The sequence below is a fragment of the Tursiops truncatus genome, chromosome 11, assembly GCF_011762595.2.
Source record: "Tursiops truncatus isolate mTurTru1 chromosome 11, mTurTru1.mat.Y, whole genome shotgun sequence".
Classification (NCBI taxonomy): Eukaryota; Metazoa; Chordata; class Mammalia; order Artiodactyla; family Delphinidae; genus Tursiops; species Tursiops truncatus.
Window position 1 is genome coordinate 59,252,150 of NC_047044.1, and position 21,741 is coordinate 59,273,890.

The 21,741-nt window shown below is 47.3% G+C and overlaps 1 protein-coding gene across 1 annotated transcript; it reads right to left on the reverse strand.

Annotated features, from left to right (window-relative positions):
* Nucleotides 1-235: 235 nt before the first annotated feature.
* COPZ1 (COPI coat complex subunit zeta 1) lies at nt 236-20,357 on the reverse strand. Its single transcript, XM_033866546.2, has 9 exons — nt 20,273-20,357; nt 9,100-9,168; nt 7,728-7,809; nt 7,009-7,100; nt 5,760-5,815; nt 4,186-4,263; nt 3,978-4,029; nt 2,477-2,515; nt 236-1,663 (listed from the first exon to the last, which is right to left on the reverse strand). The coding sequence occupies exons 1-9, from the start codon at nt 20,288-20,290 to the stop codon at nt 1,616-1,618; spliced, it is 534 nt and encodes a 177-aa protein (XP_033722437.1). The 5' UTR covers nt 20,291-20,357; the 3' UTR covers nt 236-1,615.
* Between the last annotated feature and the right edge of the window lie 1,384 nt (nt 20,358-21,741).

Consider the following 21,741-nt stretch of genomic DNA (forward strand, 5'->3'; position numbering starts at 1 on the left):
TCCCTACCCCACCCCTGGCGCCGATTTCCAGGCGAGTGGCCGGGGAGATGCCAAGGAGGCAAAGAGCCCCGTAAATTAGGGATGGGGGGCGGGGGGGCAGAATGCTGGGGATTCTCTGAGGTGGGAGGGAAGGAATATTACAAGAGGGGGAGCGGGCGTGGGGGGGGCTGTTTAGAGGAATAGGAGCAGCTGCCGAGAAGAGAGGAAGAGGAATGGAAACATCACACAAAGGCAGTTTGGAAAAAGAAATGTTTTATTCCTCTCTGCGCAGAGCAGTATATGAAGGTGGCTATCATGCTGACTCCGCACATCTCTTCCACAAAAATGCCCCTCCAGGTCCAGGATGCCCAGTTACCCGCCCAGTTACCCGCCCCCTTGGAGAACCGGCAGTTGGTGGGTGCGGGCAGGACGCTAAGTCTCAGGAAGGTTTCCTGAGACATTTTTGTGGGAAGTTTTGGGTCAAGGGGAGAAATGACCCAACAGTGGGTGTCCCATCCTCTGTCTTCCTGGGGAAATCCAAATCCCAAAGGTCTTCTGAAGAAAGGCACCTCTCTCAGCGACCTAGGGAAGGGAGGCGCCCAGACCTACTGCCTGGATGTAAGGCTGAGGCAGAGAGTGGACAGGGTTAAGCAGCAGAGAACGCAGACCCAAGGCAGAGGAGTGAGGTGCATGTGGGAGAGAGAAGGGGACTGCGAGAGCCCAGAGGCCCAAGTCATAAATTCCACCCTGTCCCCAGTTCTGAGCAGAAACTCTTCTTCCCAAGACTGGAATGGAGTTTTAGATCACGGACTGGCTTTGCTCCAGAGCACAGACAGGGCAAGCCAGGCAGAGCTCGCACGGGTAGTGAAGGTGGAAAGTTACGGTATCAAACTGAGAGACAGACACTCCCACACCGAACACTCACAGACCATAGCAGTTTTGAAGCTATAAGCCAGGATCAGGGTAAAAAATGCAGCTGTGTCTGAAATACAGAATTTTATAAGCCCTGTCCAATAAAATTTAATCACTGCTCCTTCCACTCTGTCCCCTGACTATGAGCTGTTCCCAATCTTTTTTCCAAGGCTGGGGGCCTGGGCAGTAAGAAGGAATGGGAGAAAATACCGAGTCCAGCAAGCGGGGCTGTGGCTGAGACTTCATCTGCCTCTCCCCACCCGCACTCCTTCTATAGAAAAGAATTCTCTCTCTCCCCCCTTGCTGGACATATGGACTGTTGGGATGAAGGCCGGGTAAAAGCAAAGGGAGGAAAACACTCAGCACATTCCTTCTCCTGCTTTGATCTGAAGTGTAGCTGCAGCAAAGGGCACAGAAGCGGAGGAGAAAATATGGGGGATAGGAGAGCATGGGAGTATAATCCAGTCAAGCAAGGAAGAGGGTGCTCCCCCTGCCCTGTGTCCAAATCTGCTGAGAGCTTTACTCCCAGGACTGCAAAAAGGAGTGAGAAGGAACGGGAAGCGTATACGGGTTTGCGAGGGGGCAACCACAGACAGGATGGAGATTTAAGGATCCCTGTTATCCCCGAGATGACCCTGAGAGCATCAGTTGGGGGGCTGGATGAGAAGTCACAGCAGACATGTGGATTTTTTGAGGGGGTGAGGAGCCAGGAACAGTGGGGTCTTCACCGAAGGAGTGACCACTTGATCTGTTCTTTGGCTGACTGCAGCACCTGCAGGGACAAGGGTGGCATTGAGGGGCTTGCTGGGGGGTGGGGGTGGGGGGACGGGGCTCTCCTTCCCCTCACTTGCCTTCCCTGTCCTTAGAAGACTGGCAAATAGAAAATCCCCAAGGGTAGAGGGATGGGAAGAAGCTCTCTAAGGCCCTAGAGGACTATCAGTTTGGGAAATTCCAAAAAAATTCAAGTCCACTGGGGGGATGAAGAGAGAAGAGGTATACCTGGGAGGAAAGAAAAAAAACTGGGGGTTACCGGACATATGCTGAAGTGGGGTGGTAGGGGGAGACTTTTACCACATCCAGATGGACCTCTTGGTAAGAATTCCAAGTGGGTAGAAAACAGAATCCCTCCCTGGCCCCACTCCGCATCAGGTAGACAATCTCTGCAAAGTAGCAAGATCGATCTGCAAAACCTGCATATTCTAGAATGTGCACTTCCAGCTTAGCCCTCATTTGAATAATAAGAGAAAGACAGAGAGTGTGTGTGTGTGCACGCACACAGATCGTCTGCTTAAGGCAAGCCTCTGCTGGGGAATAAATCACTGAATGAGGCATCAGGCAGGGAGGGTTTGAAGGGTACAGAGCAAGGCTGACAGCCTACTGCTCATAGGAAACGGATAGGAGTTCGAGTGGGGTAGGGAGCGGTGGCTATATGAGCCCCAGTTTTCCGGACTAGGAGGGAGCCCAAGAAGGTATGTCTTCAGTCTCTAGTCTCCTGAATTCAGGCTTGGTGGGTTGGCGTGGAATACCACGCTAGCCTCTTTAGTGACCCAGTCCATCTGGAGAGGACAAAGGAAGAAAGTCATACCTGAGACACGGTCTGCTCCGTAAGGGGGACATCTTCTCCCTATGGCACAGAGAGACAAGCATTCAGCGTGGAAGAAAGCTGGAGTAAGACCTGACTGAGGTGGGACAATGGAGAAGGAAGAGGTGGTCCTTTAATGTCATTTTATTTATTTATGTATTTTTTGCGGTACGCAGGCCTCTCACTGTTGTGGCCTCTCCCATTGCAGAGCACAGGCTCCAGACGCGCAGGCTCAGCGGCCATGGCTCACGGGCCCAGCCGCTCCGCGGCATGCGGGATCTTCCCGGACCGGGGCACGAACCCGTGTCCCCTGCATCGGCAGGCGGACTCTCAACCACTGTACCACCAGGGAAGCCCAGAGGTGGTCCTTTAAACTGAAGCAAAGGGCACATGCCCTAACCTTCTCAGTCCCTCCTAGGGACTAGTTAGTACAGCCACAGTTTTACTTGGCCAGAGGGACTGTTGAGCAAAAAAGGGTCATTTCATCCATCTTCTGTTTTAAGGCAGGAGGACTTCTTAAAAGATTTATTCCATTCCAGGTAATCAGCAGGTTGTCTGATCCTCAACTTGGGGATGGGAGACCAGATTCCCTAGTCAGAGAAGACCTTCCCCGAATATCAATATCACTAGGGAGAGGATAAGGGGGAGCCCAGGGTAGTTTAATGGATCCCGCAAGGCCTGATGGTAACGACAGCATGTTAATTTGAAGAAATAAACTGCTGCAACAGCAGCCTGAGAAGGGGAAGGAGGGAGTTGGTGAAGGCGGTGGGGGGTGGGGGGGGGGGGACCTTCTCTCTTGCCACATAGAGACATATGTTAGAGGAGAAGATTAAACTATGCAAATGGAGCCCACGGCAGTTAAGGGAGAAGATTTCCCATTACCCGGCACTGTCAGCCTTCACTCTGTGGAGGTCAGAGCCGAGACATTCTGTGAATGGAGAGACTGGCTTTGCTCAGGCATCTCTGCACCCCTACAATTTGCTGGCAGGCTCTCTCTGCACCCAGCTGACTCGGAGCTTTCTCTGGTTAACTCAGTGGCCTCTTTCTGCTACCACTAGCACCAAAGAGGACAGAGGTTCTGGCAAATAAATACTTCCTGACGGAGAGGTACTGTTCTCAGTCCTAAAAGACTTTAAAAGACAAGGAAGACATTCCTCTGCCTCAGGTAATTGGGATTCATCCCCACAGGAAGAAGAAGCCAACCTCAAATTCCTTTATCGTTTCAGAACCATCAATATTGAAGTTCCCTTTATTTCATCTTTGATTTAATAAGTATGTATTAAATGTCCACTCTGTGCAGACTGTATGAGATGCTAGGTACCAGGTGAGGGGCAGAAATATATTCCTCCTGCTTCCCTTCTTTGAGACAATGAGAATTTGAAAGGGAAGGAGACAGTATTCCACAAGTATGTATTCTACAAGCCCCAACCCTTAGATCATTTAGCAGGTCTGGCCCTGGAGGGTGAGTAGATGGGGGATGTAGGGGGGAGACAGTCCTGCTTACCCTTAACGCCACCCGGTGTACCACTTGCTGGGGATCGCTCTCCAGGATCACCCTGAAAAGACAAAGAAGAGACCATTGTTCACTCTGTCCTGAAGAACCAACTTAGTGTGGGGAAACTGGTCACTCGGCCCACTTGCCTTCGGACAGGGGCAGTGGCCCCACCCCTCATCCCAGATCCAGGGAGGTCCAGGGAGGTCAGAGCACTCACCCTCCGTCTACGATTTCATCCACAGCCAGGAAGAGCCCCTCCATGTTCTCCAGCAGAGCTCGCTTTTCTACGTTTTTCCTGAGTCCCCGAGAGAAGAGAAAACCCAGCCTGAGTGTGAAAGGGATCCTAAACTAGACCAAGATGTGTCTCCACGAACCACACAAAGAAGTAAATAAGCACCTTCTGACTAACCCATTCTAACTCCCTTCCTACTCTTTTTTTTTTTTTTTTTGCGGTATGCGGGCCTCTCACTGTTGTGGCCTCTCCCGTTGCGGAGCACAGGCTCCGGACACGCAGGCTCAACGGCCACGGCTCACGGGCCCAGCCGCTCCGCGGCATGTGGGATCTTCCCGGACCGGGGCATGAACCCGTGTCCCCTGCAACGGCAGGCGGACTCTCAACCACTGCGCCCCCAGGGAAGGCCCCCCTTCCTACTCTTATTTGCTGAGTAACGATCAGGGATGCCAGGAAAGAGATTCAAAATATACATACAGTCAACTTCTGACTATTCAAGGGCTGATTTCCAGAGCTATTGTTTCTTTCCTACCTGCCAGGATGCTGCTCACAACATTGCTCATGAACACTGACATCAGTGGGTGGAAAAGAGGGAACACACAGAGCTAAAACTCAATCTAGAGGTGGCGGGAGGTGAGGAGGGGCTGAGTGCAAACTCTGTTTGCACTCAAGCTCTGATAAGCCTTCCAAGCTTCTCTCTGCTCCTACCACCAGCTCCCCCAGCTCTGCTCAGGCCTTGAAAAGAAGCCCAGCTAGGGGGCTGGGAACTGCCAGGGCCCGGCCTCCACCAGCCTCAGATCTGGTGGTTGGTGCATATGGCCAGTCACATCCGTCAGTTTGACTCTTTCACTAGATCACTGAAATGAAGTCTATTCCATCACCTGGCTAAGAAATAAATCATCCCCTTCCTGAGGAAATCTGAGCCATTCACCCTGCTGATTCTGTGGGGCTGAGAGTGCCTGCTGTTCTGCTCTGTCCGGATGGCTGTCTGTACTGGGTTCACTTGGGAGCCCTGGATGTTTTCAGGAAAAGTATCTCGTCTCTCTTCTATTGCCCACCTGCATGGGGAACAGAGGGCTGGAGGGGAGGTGGATGGGGAGGAGACGGTAAAAGGCACATTCTTCCTGCTCTCTAGAAGGAAAAACTAAGGGCCAGACGTGAAAAACTGTGAGTGCTGCCTCCGTTCCCAGGGTGCTGGTGTTGCATCTGGGACATTTCCCAATGCTTGCCCTTTCTCTACCTCGAATGTAAAGAATGAAGCCCGGGAAGGCACCTTGAGCGTGCTTGGAACTCTGACAGAGCCACTGGGGGATGCGAGAGTAGACACAGAGGCAAAGATTCTGCTCCCTCCCAGTCCCTTTTCTCAGGAGAACTATTCCACAGGAGTAACACACTCTCCCATCCAGTCCTCCCCATCAGTGCAAATTACTCTGAAATAATAAGCCCGACTTCTCAAGGTAAATCAACTCCCCAGAGCCTCTGCTCATCCCCCACAAATCCCTGGACCTGAAGAACAGTGACTGTCTCTCGCAAACAGATGTCAAGAATGGCCTGCTCACCTCAGCATCTGGCTCAGTGAGTCGAAGAGGCAATTCAGAACAGCCATGAGCATCAGCTGTTTGGAGACAGAAGAAGCAGGAGGATAAGGTTTAAGGCCCTGAAAGCTGCTACCTGAAAACAAAGCCCTCTAACTCATTAAGCATCAAAAGACACAGGCCTTCACAAACGACCAACAGCATAAGGTGGAAGTGAGAGTAAAACAGGAAGACGACCCGTGGCTTCCCACAGAAATAAATTCTGCTTCATGACTCCATAATTTTAGGTCTCTCTTTGACCAGACTGTTCAAACAGAACTTTCCTGTCGCAGTCTTCTTCATGTCTTTACCAACCGTATGTGTGTTACCCTATGTCTTCGGTAGAAAAATCATTAACCAAGCAATAGCTGAGGTCAGACTGCTGTCAAAAGAGAATGGACTTTGGAGTCAGGCAGATCTGGGCTTAAATCCCAGCCGAGCCATATCTAGATGTGTGACCCTGGGAAAGTTGTCAGTTTGAACCACATGAAACTGCCACTTTTGTAGTCCAACAGTGGTCAAATGTAAGTAATTTCATATGGTTCCTCAAGGTTTAGTTTCCTCACCTATAAAACAGGGGCACTAATGCCCAAAACTCATAGAAGTGCTGTAAGGTTAAATAACAATGTATTCTACAAAGCACTTACAGCAATAAGAACTCAGGAAAAGTTGGTTCTCTCCAACTTTGACTTTTGCCTCAAATTAAGTAGGGGCTTATTTTTACCTATCTGCTCTCCTAGAAGTTGTGACCTGAGGTAAATAGCTTTTCCTGAGTTTAGGAAGCAGGTTAGGACTACACCCACAGTCTTCAGAGAGCCACTCAGAACGTATGGCTTTGACGTGACCCAAATGTTGCCTAACTGACCCAAACTCAGTCAGGTGTGGACCCTTCACAGCGGGAGCAAGCATCCCCTGAACCCTGACCACACCTCAGAAATCCATCTCAAAAACACCATCCGGGGAAGGCCATTGACATTATACGTTAGTACGGATCAAAACACAGACGGTGTGTCCTACATGGACACAGGAATCTGGGAAAGCTTCCACTCTAGGTTGATTCAGGTGCTCAGCCGTGTCTGTGAGGCTGACAGGGATCTCCGACAACTGCGTTAGCCAGTCGACGCCAGAGGGACACAGGGACGCGGCAGTCCTAGGGCCCAGAACCAGTCAGGAGGTCCTGCCGGAGGTTCAGGAAGGGAGAGCAGAGACAGCAAAGAGGGGTGGGGATTCTCACCTCATTTTCATAGGAGCTGCCGATCACATAGAAATAGAGATCGATGCTGCTTTTGTATACCACTGTCAGGCCTTCCAAGAGGGCAATTTCACCTGTGGGGGGGACAAAGGTGGAAACGGTGGGTGGCCTGAGGCAAAGAAGTAGGAAAGAGGGAGTTACCATGAATTCCAGGTATCCAGCTGTGTGGGGCTGAGGTGAGGCAGGTCTTAATGACCCCCAAAGACTGAAGCGGACCTGCTTTTTCTTTTTGGGTGGTAGCAGAGGGCGGCAAGTGTACACTTGGGGGAGTCTAAGTATCTTCTCCTCTAACTGCTCCTGCCCCCCAGCCACCAGTAGCCTTATTTCCCTCGTTGTGTACGAGACAGGATACTAGTCAATCCTTCGGAGGTGGAAACGCAGAGCGGTCACCTTTACAGACTTCCATTTCCCTGCCCTAATGGACGCGGTACAACAAGCAGAGCTGCAGTTAAACTTGTCAAGTGAGGCCCATAAATCCGGGGGCTAGACAGGCAGCTAACAGCCAGCCTTCTAGCGCGGTATTCCCGCGTGGGGTACGCTCACCTCCCCATTACATTGCTGAAGAGTTTATTACATGAGGGGAGGAGGAAGAAAGAGAAGGAAGAGGCAGAGTCATTTCGCCCTTCCTCCGCCGCCCGCCGCCGCCCCCTTCCCGCTGTGGCTCTCCCACTGCAGGGAGTAGTGAAAGGAAGATGACCTACTGTCAGTCCGGTGGGTCTTGTTGAAAATGTTCTTCTCAAAGGCCTTTTGCTCCTTGACACTGGGGTAGGTGTCGTCATAGTACTGGTCAGAGGGAAAGGAGATGGGTTGGGTCATTAGAGCTGGGAGCCCAGAATGACTAGCGACTGTTTTGCCCTGGATCTTGGATTTCTCTCCTTCAAGGCGTGGGGTGAGGGAGAAATACTGACACGAAGAAGGGAGAACTACAGAGGCAGGGAATGGGCCGCAAGTAATCGGATACAAAACAAGGTTTTTAAGGACCATGCTACAAGCCACCCCGCCTCACGGTTCTCAGACCGTAAGGGCAAGAGGCCTGGAAGCCCTGTGATGAGGCTCTGCCCCATCTACATTCTAGGGCAGCAACCCTGAGGCCATTCCCAGGCGCCACCCCAGGTCAGGGAGCACTGCTAGAGAACACAAAAGGCACCAGGCCCTCACTGTGCGGAGCTGAGGAATGGGGAAGGGCTGCAAAAACCTCCTCTAAAGAAGGGCAAGCCCTGCCTGTGCTCTCTGATCTCCTGTATCTTAGCTTCCTTTCCAGTAAACTGGAAGAAGTGGGAGGCAAGCTAACACACTGTGGAGCCCACTCGCAAGCTCTCCCTGGCAAGGGGGTGGAGATGCAGGCTGCTAAATCGCTCTGCTCTTTAGGGGCTAATCCGCTGCAGTCAGCTGAAGACCTATAACAGGCCTGGCATTTAGTAACTGGATAACTGTTTCAAAAGGTGTCCTGCATAGTTACATCCAATTACAGGGAGGAACAGCTGGTGAATTCTGAACTAATCTCTACCTGCTGATTGATTTATGCTATGCTCGCCCGGAGTTAATCCACCAGGGACAGAAAAAATTTCTCCAGGAGGGGGAGAATACGGAGGGAGAGGAGACGGGTGTCCTTTCTCCTCTCTTTCAATAGATCCAAAGTTAGGAACATCCCACTGGGGAACTCAGCAGGTAACAAGCTTGGTGGTGACTGGAGACCTAGGACTGGAACCCTGGAGCTGCAAGAGAATTCCCTGGAAAAACCCAGGCAGGATGATGAGGTAGAAGAGAAAGGGACAGGAGTGATGGGCATGGGCAGGCTGCTTCTCACATCTAGACACTGCTTTGTTCAGAAACCAAGGTTCCAAAGTTTTTTTCTGTTCTGATGTTGATGACAAAGTCTAAGGATGGCAAGTAGGGAAGCAGGGCAACTAAGAGACAGGAGCAGTTTAGGTTTTATCTGGAGTAGTCAGAGGTAGATGGAAGAATTCTCAAAATTATGTGTGGGTGAATATGAGTTAATAGGGCCAGTCCCAAGATCCAAAGCTCAGAAGAAGTCTGTCTTTGCTCCTAAACTAATCTGAAAGGGAATCTCACCTTGGCAAAAAGTCGATCTCCGTCATTGTCCAGAATCAGGATGGCTTTGACAGTATACAGGGAGGGTTCCTGAAGAGATATGAACATACCTTCAGTCCTGAAGGCTCTTGCCACCATTAGCAAACCAGATACCTTCCCCTGGCCCCACTGGGGCTGCAAGGGGATACAGAGGTGCCTCTGTAGGTCCCCTATCCCAACCTGGTTAGAGTTTGACATTTCCCACTGAGAATGACCAAGTGGTAAATGAACTGAATTGAGGGAGGAGACATTTCAACAAAGGACCCAAAGCAGCACCAGAGAAACAATTTCTATGAGCCAGACTCACAGAGGGCTTAATATTTGTTATTTCCAAATATTATGCTACAGTTATTTTCCAAATTACTCTCCCTCCCTGGTCTCCCAGGCACAGGTGGGTATGGAATGTGGAATGTAACCAGATTAATTAATAGGCACTGCACGAGGCTTTTTGAAAATAGCATTGACTGCCCTAGTGTACTTGGAAGTTCCTGCAGTCCCGATGCAGTAGCAATGCAGAGGTATAAAGAAAGCCTTCCCTACCTAAACCACCCACACACTGAGCAGATGGAAACAAGCACGCGTGCACGCACACACTCACACACAGACACACCAGTTCTGAATGCAGCCCAGAGAGACATCCATCTTCCAAGACTTCCCCTAGGAGCTCAACTCCTCTACTATACCCTGACGACCACCACGTAACTTGCCAAGACAAAAAGCAATCTGAATTTGTGGTAGTTAAGAAGCAGTAAGAAGAGGCTCCGTCTAAGAAACACTCTGGAGCCTGGAGACAAGGAGCAGGGGTGGAGTGTTCTTTCACAACCAAAAAGCAACCTTTGAGGAAACTGGCTCCATAAAGAAATCAGGGGCTTCCCTGGCGGTCCAGTGGTTAAGACTCCGTGCCTCCACTGCAGGGGGCACGGGTTTGATCCTTGGTCGGGGAACTAAGACTCTGCATGCTGTGTGGCATAGCCACAAAAAAAAGAAAAAGAAAAGAAAAAGAAATCAGAGTCTCAGCCTTAACAGTTACACTAAAACTCAAAGCATATCACTTTGCAAAAGCTCCTTCACTCCGGCAACTTCCAGGGAACCAGCTAACAGGAAAGGAAGAAGAGGAAGGGAAGGGAGCCCGTGGGATGTGTACGGAAGGTGTCTGCAGGCTCACATTCCTTGACTTTCTCATCAGCGTTACTTACCGTGGATATCCTTCTCCCGTGCTTTGAGACAAGAGTGTTGCTTTGCTACCTCCGTTTCCTGGCCCTACTTAGGAAACCCACAGCCTTCACAGGGCCAAACATATTCTCCGAGCGTATGTTTAACGAAGACCCAAAGGTGATCAGGAAAGATTCACTGCCAAGGATCTGCAGCCTCTACAAAGGTAAACTATCCCATAAGGCTCCAGGAGGTTTATGGTTCCGTGCAAAGAACCAACCTTAGCTCAAGGAGTTAAGAATGAGAGTAAAGGGAACCCAGTCTTTTGAGAACAGGGTGATAAAGAAGGTAAGCTTTCCCCACTTGGATTCTTGAGGACAGAAATTTTTGTTTCTTTCACTGATTTATTACAAGTGTCCAGAACAATGCCTGACATATACTAAACTCTCAATATTTATTGAATGATTATGAGAATAAATGAAGTTTGAGAGTAAAGTAGAAATTTATTGATGCAGTAAGCATCTAGGGGATTCTCTTATAATTAGACATCCACGTACAGGTAGATTTTTTGGTGTGGCCATTTTGGGTGATATTACTACCAAGTCATCCTCCTCTGACAGACATTCCTTAAAGCTGCCCATGCTACACATATTACTCTATGGAACACTCTCTCAAACTAAGGGACTCTGTCTAGCAGAAGGACGTCCTCTAGAGTCTCATCTAAAAAGTCACAGATAAAGCAGCTTTCCTAACTCCTAATTCCCCACAGAAAGATCTTCCCATAAAGCAAGCTCAGTTCTATAGCAACTTGGATCCTCGATTCACCAACAGGGAGACAGTCATGGGAATGAATTTTCTTAACAGAGGAAAAGCAGTCCATAAGGAAGGAAATTTAGAAGAAATCATTTTTCCCACAACATTTTCCCTGGAAATCTTTGGCTCTGTTTCGCTATCCGCATTCACAGCAACCTTAGAGAGCTTCCCAATGGTTGAAGCCGGGCATTGATCTGGCGCAGGTAACTCGTGCCTGCAGCCACAAAGTCTGGCATCTCTAGAAAGGATGGGATCCCAAAGCAAAGAAAAACCCTTACGGCAGGACTTCCCTGGTGGTGCAGTGGTTAAGAATCCACCTGCCAATGCAGGGGACATGGGTTCGAGCCCTGGTCCAGGAAGATCCCACATGCCACGGAGCAACTAAGCCTGTGCGCCACAACTACTGAGCCTGTGCTCCAGAGCCCGCGAGCCACAACTACTGAGCCCGTGTGCCACAACTGCTGAAGCCCATGCGCCCAGAGCCCATGCTCTGCAACAAGAGAAGCCACCGCAATGAGAAGCACGCGTACTGCAACGAAGAGTAGCCCCTGCTCACTGCAACTAGAGAAAGCCCGCGCACAGCAATGAAGACCCAACACAGCCAAAAAATTTAAAAAAAAAAAAAAAAAAAACCTTATGGCCACCAGCCAACTAGGACAGTCAGACAGTCCTCTGTGGCCAACAGGGTGAGAGAGTGCCTAAAACAGCCAGCAAAGAGAGAGACAGATTCCTAGGTCCTGCTCCTGGCTCTTTTCACTGGCTTCCTAGAAGACGCAATCAAGGAAACCCCCAAAATAGAAACCTGGATCTTCCTGGGAAGGATAAAATACAGGCAAAGGCAGGCAACGAGAAGACCAGAAGGGACCGTAAGTATGAAAAGGGTAAGATGGCACTAGAGAAAAGGCTGGTCATTTCAAACTTCCAAAGAAATGACCACACTAAATACAGCTGAGAACTTAGGCAAGAGCTTAAATGCTGCTTTAATTCTCCACTCTGCTACAGCCAGAACTGGCAGCTTCTCCTTTACTTCTCCTGCCACCTCCTGACTGCAGCTGGTTCCACTTCAGCCTGGGACCTTTACCTCTCAGGAGTGGGGAGGGCCTGGAGTTCCTCTCATATCATAACCAGCCAGTTTAAAGGGCCCAGAAGCCATTACTGATAATGTAATTTCATTTTAAGTTTTTCACAAAGGGCACGTTTATAAATAACTCCCAGCTCTTGAGAAATGGGCTTCCTGGACAATGGACTAGGCTTGACCTTGTAACACATTAAACGCTGATTATTGAGAAAGACACTACAAGCTTAGGACCATGTTCAAAGGATTTAAAAGGTCTATTCTTCCCTCCCATTCCCAAATGGGTAGCTGCTAGAAAGCTTTCGAGACAAAGTTCTGTGATGCACTGACTTTCAGAGAGCCACAGCCTGAGTGTATAACAGAACTTCACCTCAAATGCTAATGGTGCCTGGAAATGATGTGCAGGCAGACTGGTGTTTGGGACGGTGGGTGGCTCGGATAGATTTTCATGTCCATTTTTATTATCAAGAAAACTAGACTGGACTCCTCAGGAGAGCTGAAACAACACCGAATGAGCAACGAGCCTGCTGCAAACAAGTCTTATCTCAATCACGGGCTTCTGAAGCCTGGTGAAAAACATCAACATCTCCCAGCATCCCCTACCCCAGCACACAGAGGACTAGAAGGGAAGAGTCATTCCTCGTGCTGCCCCCTGTGGGCCTTCGGATGACCTGCAGCTTCCTCAGGATTATAGTCATTAGCAAAAACATTAAAAAGGCAACTCTGGAGAAAAGCTCTCTATTTGTGTGTCTTGTAAGTCAATCTAGGAGAGATGGGCCCTGAAGAAGCACTGAATTAAGTCTATCCACAATGTATATAGTAAGAGGACACTCTGGGGTAAGATCATGATACGCCACCAGAAGAGGACTAGGGTAGTGTTTGGAGCAGGTAGACAGGATATTTGAGGCCTATGATTAATTATTTTATTTGATCCTTTGTGGGGGATGGAGGAGGAGGAGGGAGGGAGCCAAGAAGTCTTTGTGGATTTAGAGGATGCTATCCACAAAGCTGAAAGGACACAAGTAAGAATCTGGTTGAGATTCCTAGAAAGTTCATTCCCCACTTGTAAAGAAATCTTTATGGCCATGCCAAAAAGTAGTACCCTGGCTTGGCAATGGGTCTCCATCAACTAGAAACAAGATGCTCTTCCCTCAACCCGATTTACAAAGTAAAACCAAGACAAAACCAAAACCAAGAGAAATTTCTAGACACCACTCCCAGCCCCACATGGCTAAGTAGGTATTTTGCTCCCTGATTCCGTGCCAATTTCTTTAAAATGAAAAGCTCCTCTGGGATTGAGGGCTCCAATTTGCCAGCCACAAGCCTGGGGACTTCAGATGAAAAGAAAAGAAGAATTAGGCAAAGGTTTTGCCAGAGGACAGTTTTCACATACTACCCAGGGGTTTGCTGAGATTCAGGAAGCACAGCTCAGGAAAGAATAGGAGCCACAGGTACCACAGAACATTACCCATCTGACCTCAGACCAAATATTGGTTAAGAGGAAACTGAACACAAGTCTTAGGAAGGAAGAACTGTTGGCAGGAAGAGCCACCTAGAAAGAATCTTCCTATCTGACACAGATACAAACCATGAAAGCATGGTCACCAGAAGTCTGCCACTACAGGAAAAAATGTCTCTAAACTCCTTTGTTATAGTCTGCATCAGCCATTAACTCAAGTTCCACCTTTCTCTGGGACTCAGCTTTCTCATCAGTGAAATGAGAGGCCTGAGCTAGATCAGTTAATAACTTTTCTGAGTTACAGCAGACCCCCTTTGATAAGCTGACGAAATCTATGGACCTTGTTACCAGAAAAAATACACATTCACAAATTTTTATGATTTCAAGGAGTTCATAGACCTAGGTTTAGAATTAAATGAGATTCTCTCTGAAGACAAAAACACAGTGCAGGGAGGGGAGGAAAAAAGGGGGAAATGAGTGATACTTTTGTAAATCACCCCCTGTCCTCTGCCAGGCACCAAATAATGACTTCAAGAAGTATGTGTGTGGCCTTCATAAATTAATAAATGATTGAGAAAACTAACACAGCCAGCAGGGGGAGCTAAGGTCAGCACCACACCCCTCCAGCTTTCAGTATTAAATTTCGCAGCCGTGGGACAGGCAGGACAAAGATAACCAGGCCCCAAGCAGGAATGCAAAGTCTCAGGTCCTTTCTTAAAATTCCAAAAGCTTGTCTGCTAGAGAATTTTTTGCCCAGGGGGTCACACAGTCCCTAATTCTTCAACTATTCTGGAAATGAGAGAATTACAGAAATGAGGGGACAAAGCGAGGAGCACTGCTGGGAAGACATGAACTGAACAAGCAGAAATCACAGTACTCCACACCTGAGGCCTGAGAGCAACATTAGAACTTCCTGCCTGCCCAGTTTGATAATCCAAGAGCTCTCATTTAAATATCATGCAGCAAAGGGAAAAATCAAATGGGGCTAGATCTATTTCTGATGAGTCCTTGCTCATGATCGGTATCATAATTTACTCCCCACCCCACCCTCCATCTGCTTCTGAAAACAAAAAGGTAGTCTCTGAAAGACTGAATTGACAGCCTCTGTGTTCATCTTTCAGTCTACTTGCTCCCCCAAACCAACCCCCGAGACAGAACTGCTTTCCTCTCCCCTAGTTTCAGCCTCCCTCTAAAAACTACACAAATAGTAGAAAAGGAGTTGGAGAAAATTGGTGGACAGGGCTGTCCAGGCCAACTGGCTGTGGATCGGGATATCTGCCTTAATAGTGGGAATATTAAAAAGCCAAAACAGGAGATGTAGGCTTCATCTGCAGCATGTAAGACTTAGGTTACACAACAGGAAAGACTTCCTGAAGAGGTGAGGGTAGTCAAACACCGGAAGAGGTGACACAGGCCAGGGAATCTAAGGACAGGAGAACTCCTCTAATAATCTGATCTGAGGAAAAGCCTATTCTGTGCAGAATCAGCTGAGGCAGAATGTGAGAGGGCCCTTGCCAGTACGGATCTCTTATAATGTGCATGGACCCAACCTCCTCATCCAGCTTCATCAGATGCCCATGGGCACTCTGCCTTCCATCTTCCTAATTACTCTAGCAGAAGTGGGTAGGTAGGCACTAATTCTTTACCCATTCCATCCTTTATTTGCTTCTCTAGCTCCCCTTTCCATAACCGGTTTTCTTGTCAGTAACCTGACTCTAACCAAGTCACAGTGATGGACTAAAGTAAAAAACAGTAGGGCTTCCCTGGTGGCGCAGTGGTTGAGAGTCCGCCTGCCAATGCAGGGGACACGGGTTCGTGCCTCGGTCCGGGAGGATCCCACATGCCGCGGAGCGGCTGGGCCCGTGAGCCATGGCCACTGAGCCTGCGTGTCCAGAGCCTGTGCTCCGCAACGGGAGAGGCCACAGCGGTGAGAGGCCCGCGTAATACAAAAAAAAAAAAACAAAACAGTAGCAAGTATCTAGCTGAAAAAGACCCTAAATCTGCCACTAGGCTCCCTCAAATATCTGGATAATTGCATTCATCCTCTGCCTCCCAGGGAAGACCTGGCTTCTCAAGGGTCTGGCTTTCTTCACATGGAGGCCCCCTCCTCCTCTTTTGACTGTGTGACAGCTCCCCCAGACCTCTGATATAATTTATACCTTGCCAGGGACCAACTCTTTCCCACCACTGTGAAGGAGAGGGAAAAAATACATATAAATACGTCGGAAATCTATAACGAGGTCTTCTTGGAGGGCCGGACATGGGGAGAGTTAGAAGCAGCGTCAATTGCTCTTTAGGGGTTTTAGTTCAAGCCGAGGTCTGCTTCCAGCAATCAACCATTAAAACAAGCCGGCCAGAGTAACAGCACAGTTTATTCTGATCATTTAATTTGAAGTGTCAATAAATTAAACTTCAATCAATTAAACTAGGTGTGCAATAACCCAGATGGACACCCCGACACCAACATAATCACAATAAAAATTTTTATGGTTGCCAGGGACCTCACCGGGGGCAGTGCTGGCACTGCTCGCGCCCTAGCTGAGAAATATATCTCCACAGTGCAGGAACGAGGAGACTGCTTCTCCTAACGAAATGGACGGGCCAGGCACCGGCAAGGACGCAGCTGGGAGAGGGGCACAGGGGACTGCCAGGAACGAGATGGGAGTGCTTTGGGGGCTTAATGTAATTGATACCTTTGCCCAGAGCAGGGGGAGGGGGCATTTAGGCCAAGTACCTTTACTGTTAGTGCCAAAAGAATTTAACAAAAGCCCCATTAAGATGATTCAGGAAGCAAAGGCCACAGAGCCATATGAACCTTTAAGAGTCACTGATGTATTCTGCAGTTTCTTCCTCCACACATACACATGCTCTCGTGCACTCTGGATGCCCTGATTTTTGAATGAGGCTTAGAATTCAGGATCTGGTTATTGTTTTAGGATAGAAATTTATTAAGGGGAGAGTAAGAATAAAATTAAGAAGTCTAGTCCAAAAAGCACTGGAAAAGCACTCAGAAAGTGAATCCAGAGAGGATTAGGAAAAATGAAACCTATGAGGAAAGATGTAAGGATCTAGACTGCTAGAGTAATTCAGTTTTGAGGAAAAAAAGGGTAAAGAGGGGAAGGAGGAAGGGGATAAGTCATTATCTTTAAGATTCCATAGGTTATTAATGGCGAATGGTGACCTGCAGAGATCCCTCTCTATTCACAACTAAGAGAGTACCAGCAGAAGACAGCAGGAAAGGAGGAAGCTGAGTCCAAAGATGCGGGCTGGGGGCATTATTATCAAGCACTGGGAATGGAAGGAGATGAAAAGAGACCCGAGAAAGATCAGACAAATCTGCTTGAAAGGTAGGGCTGGGTTACCTAATTCAAGAAAGAAACGCCACCCACTGTAAAGTACCTAAATGAAGGGAACCTATTGGCATTTAGAAATTCCCATAATCAGATCAAATTTCAAATGATGGTTCTTCTTGCCCCCCTCTAGCTTACTCTTCCCTTCTTCTAAACATCCTGTGGCTATGGGTCTTGTAGAGGTGAGGAGACAAGAATATGCTTTGATCAGGTTTCCCCAGAGGGTCAGCCAAACCAGGAAACAGAAATGTGAGAGGAGGAAGCCTAAAGGAACTTTAGAAGGTATCTGCCCACTCTAAGGAGTGTTTTGTTAAATACTATCCAGGCACAGTAAACTCTTTAGCTCAGCGGAGAGCTAAGGTAAAATCCAGGGAATTCGTTATACTTTTCATAACAAAGATGGTGACCTAGGAATTAGGGGATGCCGCTGAGTACACAGAGCAGATGAGATAAAAAGGAACAGTAAGGAAGGGTGATTGTGAGCCAGATGGAGCGAAATTTCGTGGGCCAGTAGGTGAGGGTAGTGAGAAGAGAAATAAAAATTTAGGAAATACCACCTGATTCTCAACCACGGTTCCTCATCTGAACCACTGAATACTGAAAATTATTTAAATACTATTTTGTCACTTCTCCCAAGGATAGTACAAAACTAGTGTCACTGTGTAAACAGAGAAGCTGATCCATTACATACAATGATGCCTTAGGGCATTAGGGCTTAATTCTCCCCAGGAACTCCAGTTGAGAAGGGCTGGAATGGTGAGAAAGGTACATAAATTCTTATTGGGGGCCCAAAATATATTGAAAATAGTAAACAGCACACACACACATACATATACACACACACACACACACACACGTTGGGAAGGGCTGACACAGAGGAAGGAAAATACTAATTTAATATCCTAAGAACTCTGGTGACCAGCACAAGAAATGATACCTATTGGTACTTTGTCCCCAACAAAAGCTTTATATAACTGATAGCTGAAAGTACAATTTGGCATACTGAAGACGTGGAAAGCCCATGATGAGATAACATCAGAGAGACACTTGGTCTGGGAGGCTTAGGAGTCGAAAACTAATCCTAGTCTTGATTGTGCTTCCTTGAGGAAGCCCTTTGCCCTAAACCTTCGTTTCCCCTTACCCCATCGAACAGGTTCCTCATGACAAAGAATCAGTAAGGTTTCTAGAGCAAACTTCAGAGGTACCTGATCAGGTCAGCAAGGATCTGTAAATGCAGCATCTTAGGTATAGATTAAAATGGATATAAGGAAGAAGCAGGTTGAAACAGACTTCGCTGAGGAAGCAGAGACAAAAATTGAGGTAAGAGAAAATGTGAGAGACTTTCACATGTAACTCCCTCAGTTCAGCACTACACACAAATCCCTTGTTAAAAGGGCTCCTCAAGTAATATCGCCCTCACTCCTTTACCTCTAGGCAGGCTCCCTTCTAAACAGATCTAGGGGGCAGTCTAAAAATTTCTTAAACTTCCAAAGAAACTAATTCCCTAGAATTTATCCCAGTCTGTTAACTGGTTAAGAATACTGGTTAATGGCGGGGGAGGGGGGTGTGGGGGGTGGTGGGATGAATTGGGAGACTGGGATTGACATATATACACTAATATGTATGAAATAGATAACTAATAAGCACCTGCTGTATAAAAAAATTAATCAAATTAAATTCAAAAATTAAAAAAAGATATAATTCACATACCATTTACTCATTTAAAATGTACAATTCAACTGTATTTAGTATATTCATAAAGTTATGCAACTCTCACCATAATCTAAGTTTAGAACATTTTTATCACCCCAAGGAAACCCCATACCCACTAGCAATCACTCCCCATCACTCTTCTCCTCCCATCAGCACTAGGCAATTACTAATCTGTTTTCTGGCTCTACACATTTGCCTATTCTAGACATTTGATATAAATGAAATCATATACTATGTGGTCTTTTGTAAATGGCTTCTTTCACTTAGCATATGTTTTCAAGGTTATCCATGTCGCAGCGTGTATCAGAGCTTTATTTCTTTTTATTGCCAAATTGTATTCCATTGTATGGATATGCCACATTTTGTTTATCCATTCAGAAGGAGATGGACATTTGAGTTGTTTCCACTGTTTAGCTATTGCGATAAAGCTGCTATAAATATTCATGTGCAAAAAAAAAAAGAATACTGGTTAACCGCTTGGTACAGAAAATGTCTTTAATAAGATTTTAAAAGCTTTCTACCTAGACTTAACCAACCCATATGATGGGAAGGAATTATCCCTATCTTTGCCATTTTGAAAGAGGGGAATTGAAACCTGTTATTCTCTTTTACCTGATGAGGATCTGGGTGTGTACATGTGAAGAGCTGAAGGAAAAAAAAAAGGCCTAGAGTTCAACTCAATTAAGGAGGGAGCAAAAAAAAAAAAAAAAAGGAAGGAGCTGGGAGCAAAACTCCTACTCCCACATATATATATGTTAAAATCCCCAAATTGAAAAAGGGGGGGGGCGCGCATTTTTGAGAGAAACGCTCTGGTTCAGTTCTAAAGAAAGGGTAATAGTATTTTATTTTTTTGAACAAGAGAAAAGGATCACACGGACAGGGGAGCGAAAAGGCGCCCTTTAGCCACCAAAATTCTTATATAACTAGAGGAATAGTGGGCAACCCAGATCCTACAATAAAAATTCGCAAAGTTTAAATGAAGAGAGAAAGGAGAACAGAATAAGGAGTCGAGAATAAGGAAAAATATTCCACAATCCATGCTGACTCTATCAGGTATTCCAGAACTCTGATGGAATACTGATTCCTCATGATGCCAAATTTACATAGTAGGAAGCCGAAGAAGAAAATCGTGTTTTTTGAAGGAATATGACAGGGAATTATCAACGGAGAGTCACACTGTGACAACTACCAGGAGGAGCCTGTGATGACAAACACCTGCACTCTATTCTGACAATTTGAGGCGAGTTTGGAGTTTTGCGGAAACTCAAATCAGGATATCATCCACAATGATCATAATCAGAGGGAATCTGAAGGACCCCAATCCAGTACGTTCATGATACTATGTGTCCTAAGGACTCCATGTGCTCCCTTCAACTTTCCACTGACTCTGCCCTCTCCACGGCAGAGCTTCCTACTCTAAACCGAGGCTTTAGCTCCTTCACTAGGCCACACGCTTATTCCAGGGACCGGCAGAACGGCCGGACCCCGAGGATTACCCGGAACTCCCCTTTCTACCCCCTCCCACTCAGGCTGAACCCCGACTCCCGGCCCCTCTGGACATCGCAGCATCTCGGCCGCCCCTCCAGCTCCTACCAAAATCAGCGCCTCCATCTTGCCCCGCAGCTGGTGCCGACGTGGAGCCGCAGAGACAACGCCGCCGCTGATTGGCCCTAAGTCCTCATTAGATCCCGCCCACAATGAGGGTTATTGGGCTCCCAGGTGTCAGCTATTACTGTATTAACCAATCAGTGTACTAGCTTACTTAGCGGAAGCAAGGTGTCCAGCCAGAAGGCGCAGGTATTTGATTGTCAGTTTAAACACTCAATAAAACAACAAAACCTCACTAATAAATGGGGCGGGAGGGTCAGTGGAGCGGGGTTGTTTCCATGGGGAACAGAGGAAGCGATTATTAATTTTCAATTGGCCGGGCTGAGGGCACATGATATCGTCGGCCGGATTTAGCAACTTTAATTCGCACTCCCTTTAGGGAGCGCTGTGTCTCTTTAGCCCTTAACACAGGCAGCTCTCGACGGACTCCTACCCTAATCCGCATTCCAGAGCCTCCATTAGGTCCCTGATGTCCACGGTTGCTTTGGGAAACACTGCTAGCTCTTCCTTCAGACTCGCTCAGATCCCTTCAGCATACTCGCAGAAAGTCTGCACAGCCATAGAGTAAAGGCACAAGATGCCCAGCGTGTTATTTAGATAAACCAAGGCCTCTAGAGGTTGATTGCTAACAGTAACAATCTTCCTGAGGTGGAGTCCTAGACTTTGCTTGACCCAGGGAGTTTCTAAAAGCAGATTTTCTTTGGCCGGACGTGAAACGGGATGTTAGAGCTTTGGAGACTAGAGAGGGGAGAGTAGGAAGGACAAAGGGATAAAGAGTCCAGGATAAGGAAGGGTATAGGGAACAAGGCCTGCGGTTTTCCAGTAGGGACAAACCGTTGCAAAATGAGAAAAGAGAAGTTTACTGAATGCAGAGATTTCACAACAGGGAAGAATTTTGATGAAGTTTAGCTTTCCCCCACCCCTCAGTTCCTTGGCCCCTGACCCCCCCTTAGGTCAGTGACACCTTCTATTGCGTTATATTGTCCCCCAAAGGTTTTTGTGGGGGGTTTTTTCTTCCATCTCTAAAAATTATGTCTTTAGGAACTCTCCAAGAAGAGCATCCAAACCCAGGAGTCTTACTAATAATTTCAGAGCAGAGTCAGAGTGCCTAAGAGAAAAGTATAGAACAATACAAAACAAACTACAGAGCTAACATATGCTATGAAGGAAGATATATGATTTTCTGGTAAAGTCCCAGGTGACAAGCCCCAAATCTGGAACCAGCAAGGGTATATCCTTTATCTATTCCCACGAGGAGTCCTTCAAACATTTAGCATTGTGCCTGGAATCACAAGATAGTCCTTGGCTTGGCAGTTTAATGATAATACTAACATTTATTGACCACTTACTATGTACCAGGCACATGCTAAATCTTTGAATACATTATTTAATATATTTTTTTAAAAACTTATGAAGTAGATGGTTATTACTCCCATTTTACAAATGAGAAAAGT

Coding starts and splice junctions, on each gene's coding strand:
- COPZ1 (XM_033866546.2), bottom strand. Junction 7,810..9,099: donor GAGATCGACTTTTTGCCAAG/GTGAGATTCCCT, acceptor CCCTCTGACCAG/TACTATGACGACACCTACCC. Junction 5,816..7,008: donor GCAGCTCCTATGAAAATGAG/GTGAGAATCCCC, acceptor GTCTCCAAACAG/CTGATGCTCATGGCTGTTCT.